General features: G+C 40.7%; 1 protein-coding gene across 1 annotated transcript in view; it reads right to left on the minus strand.

The window, feature by feature from the left end:
• The window catches only part of ANKH (ANKH inorganic pyrophosphate transport regulator), a 100,418-nt gene that overhangs the window by 40,573 nt on the left and 32,571 nt on the right, over window positions 1-27,274 (minus strand). The window contains exon 2 of the mRNA XM_035560375.1: window positions 1,350-1,566. Within this exon, the coding sequence (XP_035416268.1) occupies window positions 1,350-1,566 (217 nt within the window). The remainder of the gene's footprint in view (window positions 1-1,349; window positions 1,567-27,274) is intronic.

Raw genomic sequence — 27,274 nt, forward strand, 5'->3', positions numbered from 1 at the left:
GTATGGGGCTGCTGTATCAGTGGTGGAATAAGAGACACAGTGGTGAAACAAACTGGAGTGCTTGGGAGGCACATAGGGCCATTAAATACAGCTGGCATCCTGTTAAAGGATAAGAGCAGTGGGCTTCGTATTTGCCTGCTCTACCCAGACAGTAACCATATGCTGAGCATGTGCTGTTCTTCAGACATGTTAGTTTCTGATAATGAATGGTGCCCCGCTTCCAGGCCACTCCGTAACTTCACAGCAGTCCGGGAAATTGCCATCACACTCGCTTTTCCCATCCAGCTGTGACAGAATGACTCCCTACTGCTGGTCAACCAGCTCAATCCTACTGTCCATCAACCAACACGTGCCTCCACAGGCTGTTGTGTTACCTCCCTCCACCCCCTTCTCAGAGCTCCCAGCTATTAGGATTGTACCTGTTGAATGAAATGCACTCTCTGCTTCTTCCTCCAGCGTCCTTTACTCCTCATTGCCGAGCTACAGAGGTTTCAGCTCCGTGGAATGAGCCACAACATGCAGATAATGTAGTGCAGTTCTTGGAGAGGATGAAGTTTAAGCCTTCCAGGTCATGTGGCTTTTTTATTGTTGTGGTCCTGGTCGATGCTTGGGTTGATAAGACATTTCTCCAAGCTATCAGGAACTGGCAAATCCTGCGGTTGCCTTACTTCTTATGTTCAGTTCAGAACTGCTTGTGTATTTTCCTTGTTTCAGAGTACACTGTGAGAGGTGACCTCAGTTTGACATAATGTGCTCTTTGGAACTGCTTCTTCTTTCACAAATTAATTACTCAACAGAAGTGAACGATGACTAGCACTAGTAGAGAGTAATACCTGATATTTCAATGATGTTGCTGACCTACTGACTTAGAGACTTGTACTGCATGATAAGTAGCAAAGGAACTGGTACAGAGTGAGTAACTAACACCACCAAGATCTGGCAAAGAGCTCTGCTTTCAACATCTTGAAGGCTGGCTACAAAGTGATGTGCCAAAACCATTTGGGTAGATATTGCTAGTTGCTACCTAACAGTAACACTGAGCTATCTGCTTCATGCAACCTGTCAACCTTACCAGAGTTTTGCTCACACACCTGACTAAAAAAGATTAGCAGCATGTTGAGCAGCCAGGCAGGTGAGCCCTGGAGGTGGAATATACCACCTAACAACCTGTTTTAACAGTATTAAAAATTGCATGACTTGGGCATGCTACCAACACAAGAGAATTCATCCCTTCTGCATTTCCCCTTGTACTAACAAATGAAGTATTAAACCTACAAATTAGTATGTTCGAAGACTAGCTGAGGGAAGCAAAATAAAAGATGTGTTAATTAGATGTGAAGTAACCTTACCTATTAAGGTATGAAATACAGCAGCTACAGCGCCAGCCACAACCATGCACAAAACTGCTTTGGTCCTGTCTCTCTTGCTGTTCACAAACACCAGACCTACGTTTTTGAAGTCACTCATTGGACCTGTGAAGAACTTCATCAGGGAGTATGCCAGCCCATAGCTGGCCAGCATTTCCACAGCATCTTCCTTAACTGCAGCAATGCCCCTATTCAAGGCCTGTTGAAACACAAAAAGACAGAGAAAATACTGCAGCTAATGTGAAAGCATAGCAAAACAATCTTCTTCAGCCGGTGTCTGAAAGAACAAGTTCAGCTCTCACTGTTTACACCCTGAGTTGACTTTTGTTTCTCTGGGTTCAGCAGCAGTAAGTGACGTGTCATAAGCAACTTCATAATTTCATACGGACTGTAAGTTTAAGTTACATAGATTTGAAGATAAACTGTGTTTTAGGAACTAAGGTAGATATCTACTTCTAAAGTATATCATGGAATTCCTGCTATACCAGAAGTCAGTTTTTCTCCTTTTTAGAGTAATTGTATGACCTGCTAATATTCATGGATGATACAAGACCATTTAAATGCCACTTCGAGGCCTTAGGTCTGAATTAAACAATGCACGGTCCTTGTAGGCATCTGCACAGGTAAAAAAAAAACTCTAACATCATTAAATGCTGAAATTTCAGGAGCTCAAATGTGTTTTTTTTCTGTGTAATGAGATTTTCACTATATCCTATGGATTTGTTTTGAATAACTGGTACTGTGCCACGATGTTTATTATTATAAAACTAGGGCAAATATGCACATGACTAAACATATCTGTTCTGCTTTCATGTGTTTTGAATTTAGGTTTAGATTGGTTATTAGGAAGAATTTCTTCGCAGAGAGGGTGGTCAAGCATTGGAATGGGCTGTTCAGGGCACCAGTGGAGCCCCCATCCCTGGAGGTATTTAAGAGAAATGTGGACGTTACATTAAGAGGCATGGTTTAGTCATCAGACTTTGTAGGTGAGGTTAATGGTTGGACTTGATGATCCTGAAGGTCTTTTCCAACCTAGATGATTCTACGATTCTATGATTCCACAAGGTTCTGATCCTATGTTTATTTATGACTCTTTGTAACATATTTAAAAAGAAATGCAGCACATGTATTTCAAGGCATATTCAGGTTCAAATACCCTCACAAGTCATTCTAGGTCTGTATTTAGGAAATGTTCGCCAATGAATTGCTGAGAATTAAGTGGATTATTTTTATAGCTACGGTAAACCACAGCAAAAATGTGTAACATTGCTTCAGATTCCAGCTTGTAACAAAATGCTTCTAAAATTTCGAATACAAATGACATTATGATAAGATTTATTTGCAGTGTGACAACATCAATTATCTGATATATTCAGAAAACTTAAAACAGGATTAGATTCAAAAAGCATGAAGGATGAAATATGACTTGTTTTCACAAGTATTTAGTTCCTATGGGTTACAGTTGGTGTGTGCTGACAGGGTTGTGGCACTTTGGCCAACCAGGAACATCTCTCCAAACCATGCTGCAAATCTCAGTCTATCCACTTCCACAGTATTTCTAATACTGTTTTTTTTTTTTTTTTTTTCTGAATGAACAAACCACAGACAGTGTATCATCAGGTAACTGTGGTGAAGTCCATAATTCGAAGTTCCATTTCAAATGTAAGCATGGACTTTCTGTTGCAGTCTTTTGTTATTTTATTTTTTCCTTTTTTTTTTTCAAAGACCCTATAAGCAAGCAATTTCCATTGACTTCAAAAATCCCACATCCACATAGCAGAAATTAGCATTTTACCTACCATTCTTACCACTCTTTCTGTAAGATGTGCTTAATTTTTGAAGATAGAGCTGCACCATCAGCATAGTAAAAAGCTGTAGAAAATGCCAACTTCTCAATCCCTCATATCTGCCAAATCTCTCTTGCAATGTGCTCTGCCCTGAACACTTACAGTTCCAATGTTTTCATTTGTCTTGCTCCATTTTATCCCCTCCTGAAAATAACCTGTGATAGGTACTGGATATCTGCAGATGCTATATAAAACCTTTTCTGCAGTACAGATACTTCCATCTGTTGTACTGGTAAGAGTTCAAATTATATTAAAATCACAGAATCATAAAATATCCTGAGTTGGAAGGGACCCACAAGGATCATTGAGTCCAGCTCCTGGGTCCACACAGGACCACCCAAAAATCAGGCCATATGTCTGAGAGCATTGTCTATATGCTTCTTGAACTCTGGTGGGCTTGGTGCTGTCCTGGGGAGCATGTTCCAGTGACCAATTATTAAATCTGCAGATGTCAAATACAGTAGTGGGTGCATAAAACTGTACTCGGACAATCTGTGGAAAAGACTGTGGCCTGTGAAATAAATAGTTAAGTTTAGCTGCCTTTTATGATGATCATAGTAATAATGTTGCTTTTCATATCAAGGTGTAGAGAGTTACAAACTGTTCATTTAAACTTCCTTAAGATGCTATACCTCCCTGTTGCTGTTGCCAGTAATAGGGAAATAACCTTAGATTATGCCATGCAAAGGGTTCCTTTGTTATGGCTTTTTCCTCTCTTTTCTTTTGCCCACACTGAAATATTCCTAGCAGCTTCAATTTAAAGAGAAACCGTTAACCAATTTTAGGTGATCTGATTTAAAAGCTCCCTGTCACTTGCAAACAGCTCAGTATCTTTTCAGCACAGCTTCAAAAGCACAAGTGCTTCCTTCCTAGTTTGGACAACTACGGAATATCAGAGGCTGTGGAGGCAGACAACCTGACAAGGTCCCTGGGATAAGTACGGCTTTAAGAAATCACACTGTCAACTGGCACAGCATTATGATCCCTCCCTAGAGACACAAACCTCTGCAGAGCACAGTGCTCAAGCCAGTGACACTAGCTCTGTGTGACTGTGGCCCCTGGGTACCTAAGTTTTCCACCTGAGTAGGACGGACAGAAAGACTTGAATGCTCCATTTTCTCTTCCTCTCTGGTTTTACAGGCTGAACTCTGATCTCTTTTGTACCAACAAATGACAGGCAAGTAGATACTTCTGAGTAATTTTCCCCAGACAGACACTGTGTACCAGGTAATCTCAGCTGGCAAAATCCAAAAGGGACTTTGTAAGAGATTTGTTGCCATTGGTTTATGCTCCTGTGGAACAGTTGGCTGACATGATGAAATACGCTAGAGGCCACCCCTGAGAAAGCAATGTTTCTAAATGTTTCTTTGGAAAGATCCTGAAGAAATGAACAGTCAATGGAGCAGTATACAGTTGGTTTAGCTTCTGTAACTTTCTTTTTCCATTTCTACTTTAAGATGACAGTGCAAAAAGTTCTTCATCCTCAGCTTCCAAACACTCTACGAGAACAAACCTATTTGTGCCACTGAAACTGTAATGACATATTTGATATCCTTAAATCCACAAGAAATCCCAGATATTTGGAAAAGCCAGTTTGGGGTGCTATATGAAAAATACAAGCAGTTGGTAATCTTCCACTCTAATTTCCTGTTAGATTTTCAATTAAATCTCTCACAAAGGAAGAAAAATATAAACCAGGGCAAGGTCTCCAGTTTTTTATCTGATTCCATTTTATACACTTCCTGTGTGCAAAAAAATTAGTAATAAAAGTTGATCAGTAGCATGTGTCCCATTTGTTTCACATAGAACAGAGCCTATCTCTGTAAAGCTTTATCTGGCTTGTCAACAAAATCACACAGAACTAGATAGTAATAATAATGACAGTGCTTATACAAGAAGTTAGCTTGATCATACATATTGCAGATGTCATTCTACTTTCAACTAGCTTACCACACCTGACTTGAAGGGAGAACTATGAAATCCACATGCTAGAAGAAAGACTACTGGGGATGGAACATCCTCCTGAATTTTAATGAACAGCTAACCTAGTATGTCAGTTCATGAAAACACCACAATAAATTGCTTTTCATCAAATGATTAAAACAAAACCACTCACTGACATTGCTCACTCTTCTTTTAGAAATACCAAAAAAAGCATAGAATATTTCCAGGCTGATCACTATCTAGTAAGAACGTGAACCAGCCAGTCAAAATAAGTTATATTCCTAAAACACTTCTCAAAAAAAGCAGGCACCCAGATTTACAGTTAGTTTTATGCAATGTCTTGTATAACACATTATGTTATTACTAGAAAGATGAGATCTTTGCTAGAGGACATGGAAACAACTCCTTGAGCCCTTTTTAATGAAAAAATGTGCGCTGCCTCTGATGTTTGCTAAAATCAGAGATGGCTAGCATTTTAAAATTTCCATCCGAAAGATTCAAGTCAGAAAAATACTAAGTAATATGCTTAATGACATTTCAAGCCAGTAACCACATCTTCAAAATTGGGTACTGCTGCTGGCTTTATCTTCTTACAAGGAACATATGTGACCTTTATCAAATTTCTAGGAAATGCATAAAGGATGAATCCCAACAATCTTTTGCATGGAAAGGCAGTGATTTAAAAAAACAACTGTGAGAAAAATGTCAAAGGTCTAGCTTGTCCTATTTTGCATGGGCTTTCAGCATTATTCACTAATATTGGCAGGAAAAGTTTGGTTCCTATCAACAGCTCCACATCTCTGTTGCCAAAAATTTGAAGTTGTGTCTTAGGCTGGTTCTAAAGTGTTTGAATACTTCTCACATGATCGTCCTATGAAATAGCTCAACAAACATTTGTAGGATGTCCCCCCTCCCCTTGTCTTTCTTCCAACCTCTCCTCTCCTAAGAAAGAGGAAGAGAGCCAAAGTATTCAAAGACCAAGTTGACACAGGGAACAGTCCTTCTTTGGTGTCCAGTAATCCCACTTTTGATAATTGTTGGCTGAGTTTTCATTTAGTAAATCCTGTCACACTGAAGTTTTCAGTGTCAAGTTTACCAGTTGGCTCTGGCTGTTCGGCTTTGCCCTGTCACACCTGCATGAACTATGCTGCCAGAATGGCATGTGACAGACCCAATACGTATCAGCATGAAATGACCATACTACTGTATCAGTGCTGAGCACTGTCCTATCTGTAGTTCTGTGTCTTATAAAGGCAGGAGTCAATGGTAAGTAATTAGAGGGAAATACCTAGTGCCCTGTGGTTAAGACTTCCACATACATAGAAGTGGGAGAAACTGGGGTGAAATGGCTCTCAGACATTTCTTCTGTCTCAAGAAGGTTGTGCAAGCATTGTGTATGAAGAGAGAGCCCTGAGGGGGTAGAAGGAGTCTGACCGTGTAGTTAGAAAATGACGACTGATGAGTGTTCATCGTTATGTGCTGTTTCGTTATTGCTGTTCTTCTTTTGCAATGCTTTTATCCTAGTTCAGCCTCTCTAATTTTGAGCTGGCATCTGTTGTTGATCATGCCTCAGGTGACCGAAAGGCCACCTGAGGTCAGCTCCTATTAGCCCTCTGCCCAAACACTTCCTCCCTCCTCTCCTACAGCCGCCGCCGGTCCCCAGGCAGCAGGCGCGTCACCTGCTCGGCCTTGCCCTGTCCACACCACTGCTAGGCCTTGCTCTGTCCACACCGCCAGCAGTGCTGAAATCGGAGGCTGCAGCCCTGGCCCCCAGGCTGAAGGAAGAAGAGACACCCGCTCAGGGACAGGGACACTTCAACACCTGAGAGGCATGTGGTCTGTCTCTGGATGAGTATCAGGGCTGTCCTGAAAAGGAGAGCTGAAGTTTTTCTGCCTCTTGCCGCTTCCTACTTCAAAAGAAACTGGAAATGCAGGGCACGTATCAGGGCTTTATCTTAAAAAAGAAGTTAGTGTACTAAAATTTCAACCAAATTTACTCTGCCTACTTAAGTAAGGAGAACATGGCCTAGAAACGAAAAGCAAGAACAAGCATTTTTGCAAGACTCCTACTCTAATCTTAAATGCCTGCTACTCTGTGACCATCACAAGGCTCTCAGTTTTACTTGTTGACACTATCCACTCGCTTCCCAATGTCAAAGCTGTATGAAAGTGTGTCCTGGGAAAAGTTTAAATGAAGACTCTAAATCCAAAATAACATAATTTCAGAGCACTCACAGCTTTCACTTGACCCGAGACACATCAGGGAACAGTACTTTTAACAGGCAGTCAGGAGGCATATGAATAATTGGGGCAGCAGTGGCAACAGTGAACTCAGTGAAAAAGGGAAATCCTTCCCATTTCAAGAACTAATGCAGAGCAGGACGTGCTGGGGAGCTGGGAGACTAGCTATGGCACACTACCCTTGAGCACTTAGTGCCTGTATTCATATTGATATTCATGAACAACAACCAGCATAATAAGGCAGAGAATAATACAAAAGCAACAAACAAACAAAGCCAATAGGGGACTGCAGGGCCACGGGAAAGAAACCAGACTAAGTGAAGCCAAAATGCACCTCACTTAAAACATATGACAAAGTGCCACAATATTGACAACAGGGAGCAACCTTGGAGGGGTGAACCGGCTGCTGCAGATGGGCAGTATCCCAGGGAGGTGGAGAACATGGATCCTGAAGCCATGAGAGCTATGGAGCATGACAGTGGGAAGCCCTTCAGGATGCATTCCCTAGCAAGTGTCCACTGAACGAGTGTCACTCACATCTGTACAAAGGAGATCTAAACCACTGCTGTTTCCACGACTGCTGAGGAGGAAGACATTCCCTAAGGTGGGACAACAGCCATTACCTTTCCTGGCCTCTTTAGGTAAGCAGTGCTTGTAGGGGCACATCAACATGTCAAATCAACATGTCGAGCTACTCCCCTGAATTATGACTTCCCTGGCTAATGCTAATCAATTAGCCAAACTATAATTAAAGTAAAACTTGCAAAAGGAATCCTTTGCTCTCAAAACAGTATGCGAGTTTTTCATTCAGGTTTGCCTAAGAGCTCATCCATAAAGGTAAGCAGCATCTGTGATTACCACAGAAGTATAGCTAGCTCCAGTTTGAGTTTATTTGTCTTCAGATCTTCTTCATATGGAGGTCAGGGACTCATTTTTTCTCAAAAGCTATTTCTGTTTCTAAACCTATAAATATAGACAAACCGGAGACTTAAACTGAAACATAAAACTGGGAGAAGGTCATCTCCCTCTCTTCAAAATGCCCTGTGGGACAGCTATAATTTTTTTACCAAATTCTATTTTGATTACTTTTAAATGGAAGAAAGCACAGAGGAGGTACAAACTAATATCACATGTATATGCACACAAAGAACATTTGCCTTAATCACAAGTGACACAGTATCTGCAGCACTGCTCCTCCTTTTGTTTTTCATTTCTCACAGAAACAGCTGTGGCTACTGCTTCTTTTCCTGCATTATATCCCCAAAGTAAAAAGCAAGCTGATTTACTATCAGCTACATATTTCATAAAATTACATTTTCTCATGTTTATAAATTAAATCTCTGCAAAGACTGTTATAACACTTGTTTGTATGCACACAGCAAATTTAATCTATACAGGTCCCATGCCTGTCAGTCTGGCAGTTCTGTCATATTGCCTTTTTATTAGCATTCTCTCCATCTCTGCTGAAGCATTCCTCACAGATCTCTCCTGAAATGGATATTGCCACTTTTTACCTGATCACATCTTCTCACTAGGCTACAAAGTGTAGTCAGCCTCAGTCAGGAAGGGACTTTTGGGGGCCGGCATAAAGCAGGCTGCCCAGGGCTGCAACGGGGCAAATACTGAGCATTTCGGAGGAGATGTTGTGGAGGAGACTCCACAGCTTCTCTGGATATCCCATTCCAGTGGTCGTGATGCCACCCTCACCTGAATCTTAGCATGCAACAGGAACTGAATCAGAAGATCCACAGCCATCTCTCCTGCGCATTAGGGCCCACACTCCCTGCTTCAGTCAAAATTTCTATTATTCCAGATTTCCCCTTTTCAACAGGCTCTTTTGTACCATCGCTTTGTACTACCTCTCCTTGCTGCTGTCTTTCACTGAAGATCTTGTCAATAATTCATCTATATTTTCACCTCACTGCAAGAAATTATTTAGCTCTGCTTGCCTTTCAATTTTCACCCTTCCTTTTCTGCTGTTATTAGCTTTAGCACAGCTATAATTCACCATACAGTGGAATATATTTTTCAGTTATTTGTTTCATTTGTGTTTCCAAGTTCATACATTGCATATGAAAATCTGGGCTACTCCTCTCTCATTTTTTCATTTATTAAGAGGTATTTTTTCCACATAATGCTACCTCACATTCCCAATTACAAAATCCTGTATTTCATCTAAATCTACTTTTTTCCCTTAAAAAATTAGTCTAGGCAAAGACACAAATTGAAAAAAAAAATCCAATCAAATATTTTAATGTATCTGCAAAAATAATTTTGCCAATTGCAAGAATAAGGAAAATTAATGAGGTTTGTTGATTTTTAAACCATTTTCCTTGAACTTCTCATGCCAAAAAATCTTAATATATGTGGAATTCGGTGAAAGCTTTGGAAATTTGGCAGAGTCTATCTATCCATCAAAAGTGCCTTTAAAACAGACCAAAGTTTGGCCAACTATCTGCCACCTACCAGTTGCACTGGTTCAGCAGAACCTGTTAGACTTCTTCAACTCCACACAAATCTTGCCTATATTCCAGCTCTATTGAGTGTGCTCCTGGGTATTAAGCTTGGAGCACTTAAGGTCAAGCAGCACATAGCAGAGACTGGGTAGGTTCATGTCCTCAAGGAGAATAAGGAAAGACTACCTCTATCATTAGCTCGAAGCAAAAAAGAAAGTATTTCTCTTTCCACGGGTTGACGAAGCAGTACGCTATGAGATTTCTTTCTGTATGGAACAATGAGGTGATTTATTCTCCTATCTCAGCTCCTGTGGAAAGTATACTGGAGGCCAGATCCATAAAATTTACTGCTTTAGCTCTCTTAGTTCTGTACACTCCCCATTCTTTGTTGGTGATTAAGATCCCACATCCTCCTACTTGGAAGACAAATAATTGGCATTTCCTCTCAATTCCCTTATCACATGAAATTAAGGGATGAAATAATTATATACAGCAAATTGTGACAGCCAACAATTGAATTCTGGGCTGTCAATACAGAAGCAAGATATTACAGCATCATCACAAGTACTACCCTATCACTTCATGGCTACTGTAGAGATTAACCTACTGCTACTTTTATTTAGATTTACTAATTTTGCCACTGCCAGAACTGGCAATCAGTTCAGAGAGGTGAGTAACTTAGCTGGAGAATGGCCATGCAAATAGATGCTTTGGTATTTGGTGCAACTTGTAAGTGGAAGCCTCCTTAAATGGATCTCATGCTAGGGGAACCTTCTGTTAAACCAACAGCCGATCTCTTTCAGAAATAAACCTTTGAGACAAAGAAAAAAAAAATAATCTATAAAGTACATGTCAAAGCTACTATGATTACAAAAAATGCATATAACCATCAAATAAGGCTTCCATCTCTGACTCAATGGGTGGGAGCTCGTCCAGCTGTCCCTGAGCACACAGTACAGCAGTACCTTTAGGTGTACTCAGTGCGCTATGCAATTATCGGCTCTCTTTTAACTGACTCTTAAAGCATTTATCTCCTCATGTGGCCCAGCATGAAGTGGTTACTTATGTGCCAAGGCTCTGCCCAACTTCAGCTGAGCAGAACCTATCTGAGGTCTGCGATTTTCATCAGCTGCTGTGTCAGGAGCGGGGAGCAGGGCTGGTTAAGGTCCGTCACGAAGCAGCTGTTCCCTCCAGCACGCTGCCAGCTGCACAAAGCGCAGTTTGTTAGGTGTGAGTGTGGAGCTGTGGAGAGCTGCCAGATTAGCTCATGTCTTAATTGCTTAGAAGAGAGAAATAGAGGGCACCCAGATGACCAGCCTAAATACAAACTTAGTGTTTCCGCTGTTGGAAACACCTGTCGTAAACTAAGTCCATAACATCAGTAAGAAAACCTTTCATTTGTATCTGTTTTTCTTTCCTTTCCATTCTTATTCTTCGTACTAGTTATTTACTTGGATGAGATTAAAGTTATCCAGCTGAATTAGAAACAAGCTCTGGATAGTGACAGTGATTTCGTTTCTCTAGGACTGGTGAATTTATTATAAAACATGATTTGAAGCACTTCCAGTTATTACAGCACTTTCCGATACTCCAATACCTGTAGAAAGCAATGGTCTCACTACACCAGTAACTCTGCCTCCAGACTTTGACCTAATGTACCTGTTTAAAATAAATGGGAAGTGGGTGGAAAAGATGTGAGAGTGGAGAAAGGCAGAAAGGTAAACTGGAAGGGTTTCCGCAAAGTAAATTTTTTATTTTAGAAAATCCAGTCTTCTACACCCCCAGCCTAAGTTTTGAGAACCTTGAACTTCTCTGCTGGTTCTTGCAGGTGGTGTTTACAGGATTGGCTAACATTTCCTTTTAAAAATAGCTTGACTGTTTCTCCCAGTATCCAATGACATGAAGTCAACAAGTTAACTCACAATGAAATTATTGCACGTTTTTTTCCAGACAGTGTGTGTGGGGCACGAATAACTAAAAAGCTTCTCTTGAAATCAGGCACCCTTTTTCAAAACCCCTATCTTTCACAAGAGGAAGCACAGGAGTATTTCCATGTGAACAAGGCTGAAAATACCCTCTCTGACAAAGGAGAGCAGGAGACCATGGGAGAACGTGACTACTGTTCCTTATGTGATCTCATGGCAGCTGGGAGCCCAATTGCTGCTGTTATAATAAATGATCTTCCATGATAATGGAAGCAGAGGTAAAATACCAATTAAACTGAAATGCAATCAGGCTAGATATGCTCGGTCCTTACTGTATTCAATAGTAGAGGGGAGAAATGGAAAATACATCAATATTTCAATCTTTTCCTCTGTACCTCTTGGGAACACGTTACAGAGAGACACAAAAAAGCTTTCTTTCTGAATATACTCGGACAGACAAATTCTAGAGCCAGGGTTTTTCTGGTGTAACATCTAAATACCTGGCAATATCCTCTTACATCTTCAGTAAAGCCTTGGCTAATGCTTCTACGAAGAATTCCTTCTGTGGTACCCAGACAGTCTTATTCTCAGGGAAGACGAGACTTAAAAACACCCTGAGAGTTGTAGCAAGGCTTGTAACTTTTATTTCTCTGTGTCTAGCAGGGATGGATTTTAGCAAGTGCAATCACAAGTGACTTTGTGAGTATTGCTGATTATGCCAAGTATGTGATATAATTTGATATCTAATTTCAGAGGTGTCTACCCATGGGTTCAGAAAATGCAAATTTAAAAATACACGTATCTTTAAATCCCTTCCAGCTCAAGTGGTGATCAGACAGTGGGCGGGTTCCTCCACTAACTGAAGAACTGGCAACATTGCTGTAGTAATTCTTAAACAGGTTCTGTTGTCTAACAGCATCTCTACAGATACCTTCAGCAGTGGAGCACCACCTGTCAGGAGACATTTTATGCGTAAGCTGAATGATCCTCCAGCCCTGTGCCTACATCAAATTTAGCTCGAAGTATAAAACTATCTATCTTTACTGACCCCCTTTCTCACATTCGTTTTGACCTCGTGCTATCATCCCTTATTAATAAAAGTCACCATTTCAACACTAATAATAAAATTTTCCTACTAACCCTCTCCCTCACACTTCTCTACTTGAACTGGACAGTTAACCTTATAGCTCAATTTCATTTATCTTACACAAGCACAAGACCTTGACTTGCTAAGTTCAGTAACAACACTGACAGATTTCCAGAAGCTTAAGTAAAGGTAACACTGAAACACTGAAGGACAGCAGATAATTTTGCCTAGCAAGTTCTCTGTGTGGCTGATTTTAAATCATGCATTTCCTCCTGGATTTCAGAAGTGGTAACAAATGCAATGAAGTCAGACTACCTACCGTTCTTTCACACAAGTACTCTACATTGTGCAGAGGCCTGACCCGGAAAGCAGTCTCCTGCCACAGTCCCCCCACTCCCAGACCATATGTGTTCTGCTTTCTGAGTCATTTAACACCCTGTTTCCACAAATCAGAGGCGATGCAATCTCTTTTCCATCTTGTCCTCTCGCTGATGTGCAGGGAAGTAAGTGCACAGGATGTAAAGCATTAATTTAGCACAGCTAAAATTTATCTCTGAGCTGCTTTAATATGAAATGCAAAATTGGCTTTGGGTGGGCATCCTGCCAAGATTCTTACTGAGGGGAAAAGAGTTGAGTGTGACACTATTGCAGTTGCAGGGATTGGAAAATTGAGCTGGCTTGCTTTGATAGTGTAGTATAGCCTATTAGCTAGTTTTAATCAGTGGATTCTTCAAGACACTGCTCTGCCTAAAAGAACAATGGATTAAAACTTATCCTTTGCTGAAATCTTCAAAGCTAGAGGATAAAGTACAACATAAGGTACAAAGCTGAAAGAAAAAAGAATCTCATTTGCAAAGCCCTGGATGCATGGATAATAAGGGGGCTGATGTTACTATGGACAAGTTGTCAGTCTCTGTAACTAGGTGTATTTTGCCTTACCAAAACTTGAAAACTGCGGTGTCCACAAACCCCAAAGTGGCTTATTTCTATAATAATCTACCTTAATTGCCTGCATTCTGTCTGACTCTACTGACAACTCTGACAGGACAATAAAGCAGAAAACAAACAGTGGCTTTCGTTTCAGCTTTGGTTTCTGAAACTGTGCATGTAAACAGCTTACATTGTGTGCACAGGATCTTCAGAAAAGTGTAGCAGAAGAAACCTTAATGACTTCATTGGGGTTAAACCCATTGGGGTTAAACCCTGGGGTTTAACAACAGTTTTATTACCCTTCTGTCCGCATAACTTGCACACATATTCTATCCTCATTCATCTGTTTATTTAGAAGCACTGTTTGTCTACCTAGAACAATACCCACAATGGATACATCCTTTTTAAAGCATGATGAGAAAGACTGATAAAAAGTAGTAGATGCTCTGCTCGTCACCATGTTTCCACTGACTCCAGCTTCTCTGCTGGTGAAATCCTAGCCTGTTTTGCTAGGCTGCTAGGCTTTCTTTGTCCAGTCTTGCCGGGCAGTTGGGCAAAAGCATGAATGCTCCCAAAACAGCTTCCCAGGTGTCATAACACTAAGAGAACCATCTTGGACTACAGTGGGCATACCAACTGGGGGTAAATACAATAAAAGTCTTGTAGGGGTGAGGTGTAATAATAAAATATAAACACTGCAGAAGCAAGCATGAAGCCAACAGTACACAGCGATCCTGGCAGTACTCTCTTTTTGACTTATGTGGAAATGAGGATAACCACAGTGACTGTGGAACAGTTCTGGGAAGAAAGTGCCAGAAAGGCACAAAGGGTGTTGAGTCTCAAGGTGGAGGTCAGGAACAAATTAGTCTGGCTGGTTTTGACAAATAAATTCTTTTGGTCTTTAGGAAAATGAACAGACCTTGTAAGCTGGTAGTGCGAGCAAACATCTGAAATATTCTGAAATAGCCAGTGCCGGTTTATGTCTTGAAGAAAAAGTTGGAAGGTATGCTTGCAAAGAAAATTTAAGATAATGCCACTTGTTGGTTTTAATCACTACTCCCTCTGATCATGTTCCTGCTGTTAATCTATTTGTTTTGAGCAAGCGAAAACAAAGAGACTTGTTCGCACTAGTCACAGGTCTCAAAGGACAATTTTTAACTGGAGCTAAAACTTGCTTATATTCTGCTGGAATGCAAGAAGCGCTCTAGCCTAGGAGCTACAGTCTAAGAGCTGTAGAGTATTGTGGGATGGTCCTCCAAAGCACTGTCATTTTGAAGTGGTGATCCTAAAGAGAGATTTTCAAAACTAGCTTACCAGAAGTGTAAAAGCATAGTTCTCTGTTCTAGGTGTTTAGAAACTTCAGTGATGCTGGACAGCACATATCATTTCTAATCTCTCTGTTTGAACCTCTTTGCCCCAAAGAGTCAAAAACATGGCTATGGTAAGTGCAAAGTGAAAGCAGGTATCATGTCACCTCTCTTTTCAACAGTGAATCTTGGACAAATTTATTCTTAACAATTGCCTGAACCTAGATTAGGGTTCCTGCTACTCCCATAAAATTTAGGTTAATTAGGCTTGAGACAGCAAAGCAGCTGCATATGAAGAAACAGCACATTTATGAGGTTGGTGCACCAAGCAAGTTAGCTCCCCTTAGACCTCCTATTTCCAAAACTGTTTTACAGTCTTCACAATCTCCAGAACCAATTCTCACAGACCCTGTAAAAGCAGGCAAATGCTGCTACTGGCACTGAATTAAATAGCAAAGGAGGACTCCTGAATTCCCTTAGTGTGACTGAAAGTCACCAGTGTCTAGGAGCGGTCCTGGCTCTCCTGTAACCCTGTGTGCAATGACAGGGAGGTCTGCACTGTGAAACCATTCATTAGTGGCTTTTGAAACAGCGAGAAAGGTTCCCAGAGAGAGCAGAGGGAAAATAATGTGTTCTTCAGCAAGAGAGAGGTTAATATGAAACCATCTCGACAAAGCTTACCTGCTCCTCTTGTAATTTAGAGGAAAGACAGCTCTTTTGATGGGGCTCTGAATCTGAAACAATCTCTTTTTCTTTCAGGTTAAATGATCCAAAAAGAGCCTTTTCCCTCAGATCATCCTACATTTACAGTAAACAGTGAATTTCCTGAAATTGGTTAGTCTGCCTTGACAGTGTACAGTAGAGATCTTAGCCCTCACTGAGCACCGGAGTCCAATCCCCAGGAAAACATCTCTCTAAAACTGCTGCTAGTGGGTAGCATACAAATCCCAATGGGTTTCTCTCTCGTGGGTTGACCTAACTGATTCAGCTTTCTTTAGGTCACCATGCACTCTACCAAAGGGCAGTAAATTGTGTCACAGAAAATAGCTACTCAGTGCTTCCCACTCTCAGATGCTTTGGACCTTCTTCATGCTCCCCTCCCCTTACCCTTTCCCTCCTCCACTGCTTTCCCCTGCAGCCCTCGCTCAGGAACGGAGCAGCTGCTTACACACTGCCCTGCTGGCATACCCAGCCTGCCCTTTGCAGCTTCCAGCCACCCGTGAGTCTTGGACCTCACCTCAGTCGAATTAGTTTTAAAAGCACTGCAAATTACCTCCTGCCTTGCCGTTAGGTAAGACCGAAGTGCTTCAAACTTAACAAAAGGACAGTATTTTTGTAAACGCAGAAGCAGAAGAAATCATTTCAGTGGAACTTCTCCTTTGTGCTTTTATCGACTCACGTAAACTTCCTTATCTATAAGGCAACTCCCTTACCACTTGTGTTCTCTTTTGGAAGAGACTTTATGCTTGGAAGAGACTTTATGTTTCAATCTAACTTTAGTGTACAATATCGGGGGAAAATCTTCGGTGATGTTAAAGTGGAGGAGAACTGCCATCACTTCAAACTCATGCTGCCAGTGTCATTTACTTGTCAACACAACACTACAGTGCCAAAATCTCATTCTATAATAGGAACTGAGCTGCAGTAATTCTGCGACTCAACTAACAACTCATTTGTATTCTCAGTTAAACAAATACATTCAAAATCTGGGTGAAGAATTTTTTTTCTTACATGGCTTACTTCACTCCAAACAAAAGACAGGGCCACTCAAACACATATTCAGCTATTACAAATTCTTCACTGCAGACAGCAACAAATCTGCTGATGTTCATCAAAAGGCTTTCAGGAAAATAAGGCATTTCTTTTTATTACAGATCTTTCATGATGTCTCTCCCTCAGGAGGCTATCTTGACTCGTTTTAATAAAGATGCCTTTGAGGAAGCAGATGCTTGTCACAGTGGTATCTAGTGGATTACGCCTTTTCTCCCTGAAAGTTGGGGGCTTTGTAACTGAAAAGCCTTGAATTATAGGCATTGTAAAATTAAAAGGCAATTCCACTCTGAAGCTCTGTTGTATGCTTATCTTGTAACCCGAGCAGTACAGGACAAAGAGGAATAGTTCTAACCTTTTTCAGTCGTGGCATTTATTTGGGGATCAAATTCTGAGTGCCGGTTTGGGCTAGCACGACTGTGTTCCCTGTCTGCTCTTACACCTTTGGAGAAAGATCCACCGTGCTAATGAAACTACTGTCAATGATGTCTAAAGCATAAAGTTTTCTGCTAAACCCCAGATGGCTGTGGCGGGACGAATTGGCACTGTCTTCACGCTTCATGCTTTCGTAACAAGACTCGCAATGCACACATTCAGTCTAGACCGCGTCCCAGCCCTGGCAAGGACCATCCTTGCTGCCTGCGGTGGGAAAGCACTTGCCCTTGCAGTGAGCCTAAGGGCAGGTGCTAACTGATGGACAAAAAGTGTCCCAGTGGACTTAACGAAGCAACATTAAATATCAAGCCATGTTGTCAGAAGCATCTCTGGGAAAGAAAGAAATGCTATAAGGAAAGTAAAGAAAGAAAATATTAAAGGCCTTTTGAAAAAGCCATTATATTTTTATTAAAACTTTATAATAGCCACAAGGACTCACAGAATCATAAAATCACAGAATGGTTTGGGCTGGGAGGGACACTTAAGGATCACCCACTTCCAACCCCCTGCCATGGGCAAGGACACCCCCCACTAGACCAGGTTGCCCAAAGCCCCATCCAGCCTGGCCTTGAACACTTCCAGGGATGGGGCATCCACAGCTTCTCTGGGCAACCTGTGCCAGTGCCTCACCACCCTCTGAGTGAAGAATTTCCTCCTGACATTTAATCTAAATCTACCTTATTTTAGTTTAAAACCTTTACCCCTTGTCCTGTCACTGCAGGCCCTAGTAAAAAGTCACTCTCCATCTTTCTTATAAGCCCCCTTTAGGTATTGAAAGGCTGCAATAAGGTCTCCCTAGACTTTCTGAGACAGGGCTCAAACTGGTATCAAAATGGTAATAATTGGAAACGTAAGCTTCTTTTTCAAGGTCACATTTCATGAATGGAAAGTAAATGTATACAAAACACTATTTTATGCATGTCGTAGGACCTCATCTTGTAGCCCCTGAACTCAGTGCAAATCAAAAAGTACCTTTTCTTTGCAGAAGAACTTTTCTTGAGTCCTTTTGTTTCCCCAGGTGTCCTACAAGAAGACATGGAAGGCTGCATCAAGTTTTGATACCTCCCCCTCTGATCTTGTCCAGCCTCACAAACTCAAGCAGATGAAATGATATCACGAACAGAAAGCAGGAAATAGCTCAGTTCTACATAAAGTGGTACTGCTAAGCTTGGCTTTGTTGAATATCATTTCATTAAGAACATGTTTGTCTTATGGCTGTCTAGCTAAACATTCCTGAAGTTGCAGTTAAATATCAGTCTTTGTTTTCTGTCCTAAATTCTCATGTTAGATATCTGAAAGCTGTTCATAAAGGTGCCGTAATCTTCCAGGCAAGTTTACATTTCAAAGCAATGTTTATCTATTTGGAGCGTATCAGTTGAGGTAGTTCTATGATGAAAGAGTTGTGTAAGTGGTATTTATTTATTTATTTCATCTGAAATACCGGTTCAGATTAGGATTACAGTTCTGCTCCGGAGATTTGAAGAACTAAAGTGGCTTAAAGCATGCGTGAACTTAGCAGGCTTTGTACTGCATTACTGTATGCCGTGTAAAGCAAGCCAAGGTGCCACAGCTGTGCTGGGTGGACGTGCAGGAGCTTTGATTCAGAAAGCCTTTGCCAAGCCCTTGCCAAGCAGCTTTTGAACTTTCTGATTCCAAACTGGGAGCTCTCCCTGCCCGTTGTTTGCCCAGAGCAAGTGAATAAATTACATAACAAGCATACTGTGGAACTGCACAAAATATTGTATCAGTCAAAGAGGGCATTTCAATAATTTGCCTTTAACCAGAAGTCTTCTTTTTTCCTGCTCCTAGAGAATCTGATATTAACAATATTACATCTTTGCTATTTATTTCTTTGACAGCATTATGTTACATCCCAGAAGATTATGATTTCCCTTCAGGACAAGTTAGTTTGAAATAAACAGATTTTCAAGGAGGGAAGAGGAATCCAGTTAGTGCAAGAGCACTTATTCCATTTTGAATCTGTATGCAGAGTCTAAGTCTCAGTGCTTCATGCCATTAAAAGTATATTTTGGCCTGAGCATTTTTTGATTTGGTAGCAAGTCAGTCAGCTCTTCAGACTACCTGGATATATGAATTCAGCATGCTTACTGAGCTCACCAGCTCATCAGGAGCTCACTGGCTCACCAGCAAGGCAGTAGGTCACAGTTTGTTGCTAACTGGAAGACAGCGAAACATATAGAAACATACTTAAGGTTGTACCTGGGGAGGTAGATGTGGAACAGAGGGATAGTACAGCTGTGGAAGATGCTGTGAGAAAAGGATCATTGGGCTTACATAGGAAGAGGCTTCAGGACTTCAAAGCAAAAATTGCTTGCAAGGCATGGCTTTGGCAGAGAGTCATCATCTCCCCCTTTCTGCTGCAGCAGCGATAGCTCTGTATCTCTGCTGGCAGCAGCAATGACAGCAGTGACCATAAAGGCAACTGGGGAAACAGAGCTGCAGGCATATTGCAAGCATCCTTTGGACAAGCCTACTTGGTTGTGCACGCACATTTTATTTTCTGGGCAGCTGTGGATCTTGCGGCGGAATGCCTCCAAGTCAGTGGGAAGAAGGACAGCGGGTTTCAGCTCATAAAGCCCCCCAGTCTACTGTAGATGCCTTTGGACGTCTCTGTGGGAGTATTCCTGAAACTGTTACTCCCTTGCACTCTGGCCATGTTACATACTTTGCCCACATGAAGTAAACAACCAAGCTTGCCTATTAGAACAGTGAAAACAAAAAAAAAGGGAGAAAATCTTCAAGTGATGACTGCATGGGAGAAAAAGTCATGATGAACACTTCAGAAGATAGCCACCGAAGCAGAATATACTCCTCCTTTAATTACTACTTGAAATGTTTCAAATGATAACATAATTCCAAAATGAAAAGAATCCTTCACCACTATATTTTTTGGCAAATACAGCCATGTTGAACAAGGGAAAAGCTGAGGACAGAAGCTATACACTATAAGCTTAATGCAGGGTCCGGACAACAACAGCTACACAGTCTACATTTCAAACCTTTGAAAGAACCAGTGCATGAAATTGCAGGGGGGTTAATTAATTTGTCACACTGGTGTTTGTACAATCTGATTAGGTAACAGCATCTGATGTAGTATCACATAGGAGAGGATTTATCAAACTGAATAATTACATGGATCAGAAGCAGACCTCTGAAATGCTTACTCTGAAATGCTAGCTCAAAGAGAAATGCAATCAGCAATGTCAAATGGGGATGTACCGGGCTCAAAGGAATTTACTGATGGGACTCCTTAAGACCAAGCTGATAAGCTTTAGTATTTTCATTAATTTTCATTCACCACATCACAAAGAGTATGAATATGCATTTACGTATGTTAAGGATGCAAATCTATTAAGCACCATCAGTACGGATGACTTTGAAACTTGTGTAATAAAAATGGGATGAAAACAAAGTATGAAATGCCAAACCAAATACTGGGGACTAATAACAAAAATTTCTGCCACAAGCCAGGAGCTCGTCAGACTGGGTGTATGTGTTGCCAAATGACTGACTGGCAATGTGATGCAGGCATGGAAAACGGCAAATGCAATTGGAGGATGGGTCTGGTGAGGCATTTCTGGTAGAAACTGAGAAATATTATTGCCATTGCAAGGCTTCACAGCAGGAATAACTGCACCAGATGAAGGACACTTTCCGAGCATCCCCAGTGCAGTGGAAGGTTACTGAGCTGATCCAGGGGTACGGAGAAACCTGATCAAGTGAGAGGAAACTAGAAGAGCTTGTTTTCCACAGCAAAGTGAAGGCTGAGAGGCTGCTCTGTTTCAACATAACCACGATGGAAAAAACAGGGAAGAAGAGCCATTTCATTTAGAAGATGATGCTGGCATTAGAACAAATGGGTATAAACAGGACATGGATACATTTTGGCTATAGTTTAGAAAAAGGCTCTCTTACCAATGAAACAGAAAACTGCTTTTCCTCCACAGGTACTAAAGGCAAAATTGTATGTGGCACAATCCCTCTCAGCAATACATAATTTGTGCACCTGAACATAGGGAACCATGATGGAAGACCAGTGGGGTGCCTCCACCTTATTTGTGACTTATTTCCACTGGTACGAATGTCCCGTGATCTCTCACCCCTTTCACAACTTATCCCCACGTAACACATAAAACGAGGACCAAAAAAAAGCACCCACAAAAGTCAGCTTTCAACCAAGGAGACCTTCCTCCATTTGCAGAGGATGGCCTCATGGACAACTTCAGCAGCAGGCTCCAGTTTAGGTGATCCAGTTCCTATACCAGACATGTTTTCCCCTCTTTCTCCAGCTGTTTTCTAACATAAAAAAACCAAGGCCAGCCTCTCAGCATGTTTTGGTGCTGCTGAGAGTCATGTATGTTACGTGGGGAGGTTGTTCGTGGTTGTGTTGTTGTTGTTTTTTTTGAAAACCCTGCTTTTTTCTGCCCACTACACCACAGTACAGCTACAGCTTCCTCTTTCTTTGCCTTCCTGTTTCTTCTTTCTCTTTTTCAAGCAACAGGGCAAATTGACAGTCTTTTGAAAGAAGCTGGTGAGAGAGGGATGGTGACAGCCATATCACCCTCTTTTCTGTGCCCTCACCTACCACTGTGCCTGGCTCTCCTTCCTCTGTACATTGCACTCATGTTGCACCAGCCTGCCAACAGCATTCACTACTGTGTACTTACAGGTATCGCCTTCTTTCTTTAATCATGCTGGCTTCAGTTTTTATTAGCTTTGCCCCAAGCTATCTCCTTTAGCATCAGTAAAGCCAATATTTTATCAGCGTCGCCGTTTTTACTTGAGTGCATGTACAAACAGAACAGATGAATATATATTAAATGATATAATGGAGATAACTATATGTGCACTGCAAGCCAAGACAATGAGGAATCTGATTAAGGAGTTTATGTGGTATTTTTTAGAAGTGAAATATCATATGAGAGTTCTGCATTCAATATGGTGCTCAGGCTTGGCAGGGTGCAGGCTCTGAAGCATATTTCCATAGAAAAGAGTCTTCTATGTCAAAAAGGATTTGTGTCCTACCCCTGTTTAAATCTTAGAAGGACTTTAAGTGCATACAAAACAGGGTAAGGCATGAGACACCTGCTGTTACTCCGTGCCTTTTATCTAAATCTGCAGAAGGGGAAATAATTTATAAAACCAGGAAGCCTAAATCTTTTCCAATTTGTGGCATGCCTGCCTTTCTTTAGACATAATGGCCAGCAAGCTGTCTGGCATCCATTGTGGAAGGGCCATCATCAAGAGGTTTAGATACAAATGACAGACATTAAAAAGAAAACAGAGCACAAGTATAGAGAGGTGAGTGAGAAAAGCTTGAGACAGCATATTGTAATTTATAGTCTTCCTTGTCAGTCTGTTTTCCTTACAAAGAAATGGCTTCGGGTCAGATCAGAAAGCATGCAGGTGGAAGTCAGGCAAGTACCACGAGGCTGCGGTCTCTTGTGAAATGCACTGTGTTATGGTCCTAGGCAAGGAACTAAAAAGGCCCTGGTTAGTTTGGTACCTCTGTCTACTGGAAATAAATATTTTTCCTAAAACCTTCCCTCCTTTTTCTCTTTTTCTTTTTCATGATTTGGTTTTGCTTGGCTTTCTTTTGTTTACATTATACTTTTTGATCTTTGAGGGCTACAGAGCCTGGCCACCTGAACACACAGTCCTCCCCAGTATTTCTAGCTGCTCTGAAGTATTACTTTAAGAAAACGTATATGCTGGGACAAACTTAGCGAAAGGACTGATTTTAAAAGTGGCTGTGTTTGTTTTCTGGACCAGCTGCACAGGCTTCAGAGGTGAATCCCAAGTGTCCTCTGAGACTCCAGAAATCCCTTTGAACAAAGTTCTGCATGAAGAATTCAGTATTATGAAGCTTCAAGGACAATTCTTCACTGCTTTCTACTTTCTATAGGTATTTTCATCTGGATAAACTGAAAAGAAGGAAGGTTTCCTCATGCGGTTATAAGATGGAGGAGAACTGAAATGGAAAATGAAATAAATCACTCTGTTTTGACTTGTGAGTAATAACTGCTGAAGCCAACATTTCCACACAAAATGCTCCACTGGTTTATGTGGCCAGGATGTTTTGCCACCAAAATCTAGGTGGAGTCAATTGAAATCTGTCCTGTGGGTTTTGCAGTACATTAATATGTTTTCTAAATTTAATATACTCCTGGACAGAAGGCTTAAATCCCTGAAGATAGCAACTCCTGTGTTTTTTCCTTTCTCCTTTAGAAAGGTCTCTTACAGTTTTCACTGCTTCCTACCACAGGCTAGTCAATGAACCTAAATTTAATCACTTTGTCCTTTAGTGAGTGGTATTCTTCTGTGTCTAAAAGAGTGAATGACTACTAAAATGAGGATAAAAATCCTGAAAATGAGTGGATGAAGGAGGAGCAATCTTGGACATCTTTTGGATGTAAATAAAGACCAAGTGTTATCATCTTCTGGTGTCAATTCTTTCAAGAAATATGATTGGTGAGTAGCTCACTGGGGAATCATGAACTTTATTTCACTTCATGCATTGCTGAAAAACTCATCGGTACACGAATAGTTCAAAGAATCATACCAAAAAGTGACAACAGGAAAGGCAGAACTATGATTTGTCTGGCAGTGTACTTCCTGATGACTAAGTATTCACAGCACACGAGTGGAAAAATCTGATACTTCACTTGAACGCCAGAGGCCATAGTCCAAAAAAACAATCTCCTGTAACAAGGAAAAGGTCATTGAGACTAAGATTTCATTTAGCCTATGAAAGTGTCTTCAGTTTTTCATGGACATGAGGACAGGCATGACTTCAAATGCCAGACGTGAAACTTTGATAGAGCAAATTTGGCGAAGGATGAATGAAAACTTACTATTCTATTCCCCAGAGAAGTAAAGCCTAAATAGCTTTCATAGATATCTGACACAGAGAAGAGAGTATTCACTTCTAAGTGAAGATGATATAAAGATCTGCGTAGTCACATGGGTTCTACAAAAAGAAATTGCTTCTGCCTTTGGTTAGAGAAGTTCAGTATTACATTTCATCTATTCTCAGTCATTGTAACATACTAATAGCCAAGTGTGAAAGAGACAAAAGTTTGACATTAATTTTTAAAAATCCATATGTAAGTAAAAAATCACAAATAATTATGTTATGGATTCAACAACAAAAGTTTCAAAGTGTTTATTTGGGAGTCAAACCAAACAGTGGGGCTTAAACCACTGCTCCGAAGTTCTGTTTAACTAAGGCCAAAACTCAATTGAACAATCTGAGCCACTGCTGAACTTCAAGTAGATCTGAAATTGAAATTGGGATGGTTTGCCTTGCTCCCTGGTAAACACTCATACCTTTACAGACCTTTCTGTTAGAGGTTAACCTCTCAATACTCTCTCCATTATTTGTCAAAGACTGGTAAGGATATGAGCAATTCTCTAGAAAGCCAGTAAGACTTTTAAGGATGATAAAAAGAAAATAATGCACACACACCATTTAACTCTAAGGAACTGGAGGCCAGACCACAGCCTGCAGTTTTTTCTTCTAACCTACTTGTTCCTCCAGGACGATACCTGTAAGGATAGGGAATGCCTCCTCTACATTTAACAGTGTGTTCCAAATACTGCTTAGCACCACAACACATACTTATATTTAATAAAGACATCAGGATAACAGAATATACTGTTCTGATGATGGAAAGGGTAGAAAATAAACTATAGGATGACTTGCACTGACTGAAATTTGGATTTGTGAAGCTGGTGATACTACAACCTGAGATGTATGTGAATAGTTTCACCTGCATAGGAAGTCCTTTTCAACTGTTTTAAGGTGTTTGTAGGTTCAACACCTATCATGACTTTTTCAGCATTTATTATTTCCCCCACCTTGAAATAGGAATGAAAAGTGTCTAGATAAAAACAAAAACAAAACCAAAAACTGTGACACCATAGCTTTAAAAGGTAATTCCACCCGCTTTTTTCAAAAACGCTTATCTGTCACTTATCTACTATCCTATTCTACAGTGAATTGTAACAGATAACCTGGCAGTTTCTTAAGACAACAATGAACAATTGAGTTCATTTTAATTCTCCAGTACTGCATGGTTAAAATAAGGCACAAATAGTTGCTATGTTTGAAGAGCAACACACTGTGATGAAGCAAATTCGAAGTCCTTCCATGCAAAGAGCTCTTGACCCATAATTGAATTACAGGGCATTCTGTGCCCAGTAAAAAGACAAGGTACTTGCCAATGAAACTACCATTATAATTTACTCAACATTGTTCTCCTGTGCAACTCTGGTAAGAGCAAAGCTGGAGACAGAGAAAGGGGAAATGAGTTTCTTTTTTTATTGATAAGCTCAGCCATGCATGGAGGAAATGGTTTTGCCAAGTTTTCTTTCACTTTCTCTTTCTAATCTAGTAACATTTTTCTAGCAGCATTATCTTAAAACAACCCATACCTGAGGTATAGAAAAAAAAAACAAAAACAGGCCTAATGCTCTATAAGCACTGAAGCACTAAGAAAAAAGATCTACATCTCATATAAAAGTATCTGTCAATTAACTTAAAAAATTAAAGCTTTTTTAACCCTCTGAAGTGAGTTTTTTCATTCTTTGAAACTGGAGCGCTGTCAACTTTGCAAAACTGAGTTGTTGGTAAAATCAGAAAGTCAAGAATTAGCATTTTAGGAACCACCAAATATAACTAAATTTGATTTCTGTGAATGCCCAAACAATTTTTACATTGTTGATTTTTTTGTCAACAAAGCACATGTATGACATATCCCTGTATTTTTAATCAAATTACTTCACCGTATTCCTTCCCTGAAAGGCTAAACTCTAGTGCTAGAATAACTTTATACCACCCTACTGTGCAAAGACCTATCACTTCTGTATTAGTATTTAAGTGAATTGGCTTATTTGTCCTAAGCCAAGACCTCTCTTTCCATCCGCACATCAAATGAAAAAGAAATTGTGTACTCTGATGCTATTACATCACCTGGACATCAGGTCTGGAAAGGCACTTTCCTTCTGCTTCAGATGCCTACTTATCTTGGTTCCAGCCACTTAATTGGTTTCAAAGGTATCTAGCAGTCCTCAGGAAATCTAACTAAGGGTGTTTTAAGCTGACTCTTTTGATGTGCTTCTTAGCAATGTGCTCAGCTGGGATTTCTTTTTTTTTTTCCTGGTTATAGCTTAGGTGCTTGTTAGAGTCAGCTCACTAATAAAGAACTCAGCAATATCATTACTTTCTGCCACTGGTTCACTAGGTGATTTACCTTACCACAAGAAGACAAACCAAAGGATATAATTACTTGACATTAATTCCCTTCAGTGAAACAGGCAAAATACAGAGGCTGAAGGGATGCAGATTTGGGAAGTGGCAGCCATCCAAGTGGCTACCACTGCTGTAATTTCCAGATTTCTTTAAAACTACTGCCTTGGTAAAAGGCAATGCCCCGAGCAATCCCTTCAAAGCCACTGTACGCACTCTATTAGGTATTGTGTATCAGATGTCTGCCTGGTGGATATAAATTTTCCTCCTGAAAGGAATAAATCTTCCACAAATAAAGGAAAGAGGAGATATGGTTTCTAAATGAATGATTCATTGTTGGAGGGAGCCGCTGTGATTTGCTGGAGTTGCTATGATACCTCAGTAGCAATGCCAACTCGCAACAGTCCCCAATGCTTTCTGGAAGCTCAACAAGCTGAAAAGGCACTGCTGAGGGGCATTATTTCTTTATTTTTTAAACAGGACGTGTGCATTTACCATGAAACTACTTTTCATCTCCCACCTTTCTCCATCAGCTGGCTTGAAATTAGTTATAGCCTTGTTTTCCTCTGGAGGGGACTCTGGAGGACTAAAGGTTATAAACAGGAAGGCAGCGTATGCTGAGAAAGATGGCAGGATGCCCCAAAACAGTAATTGAAAAAACTCTCTCACTGTGCCTGCCAAAACTTGGGTTTGG

This window comes from Cygnus atratus, chromosome 2 (genome assembly GCF_013377495.2).
Source record: "Cygnus atratus isolate AKBS03 ecotype Queensland, Australia chromosome 2, CAtr_DNAZoo_HiC_assembly, whole genome shotgun sequence".
Lineage (NCBI taxonomy): Eukaryota > Metazoa > Chordata > Aves > Anseriformes > Anatidae > Cygnus > Cygnus atratus.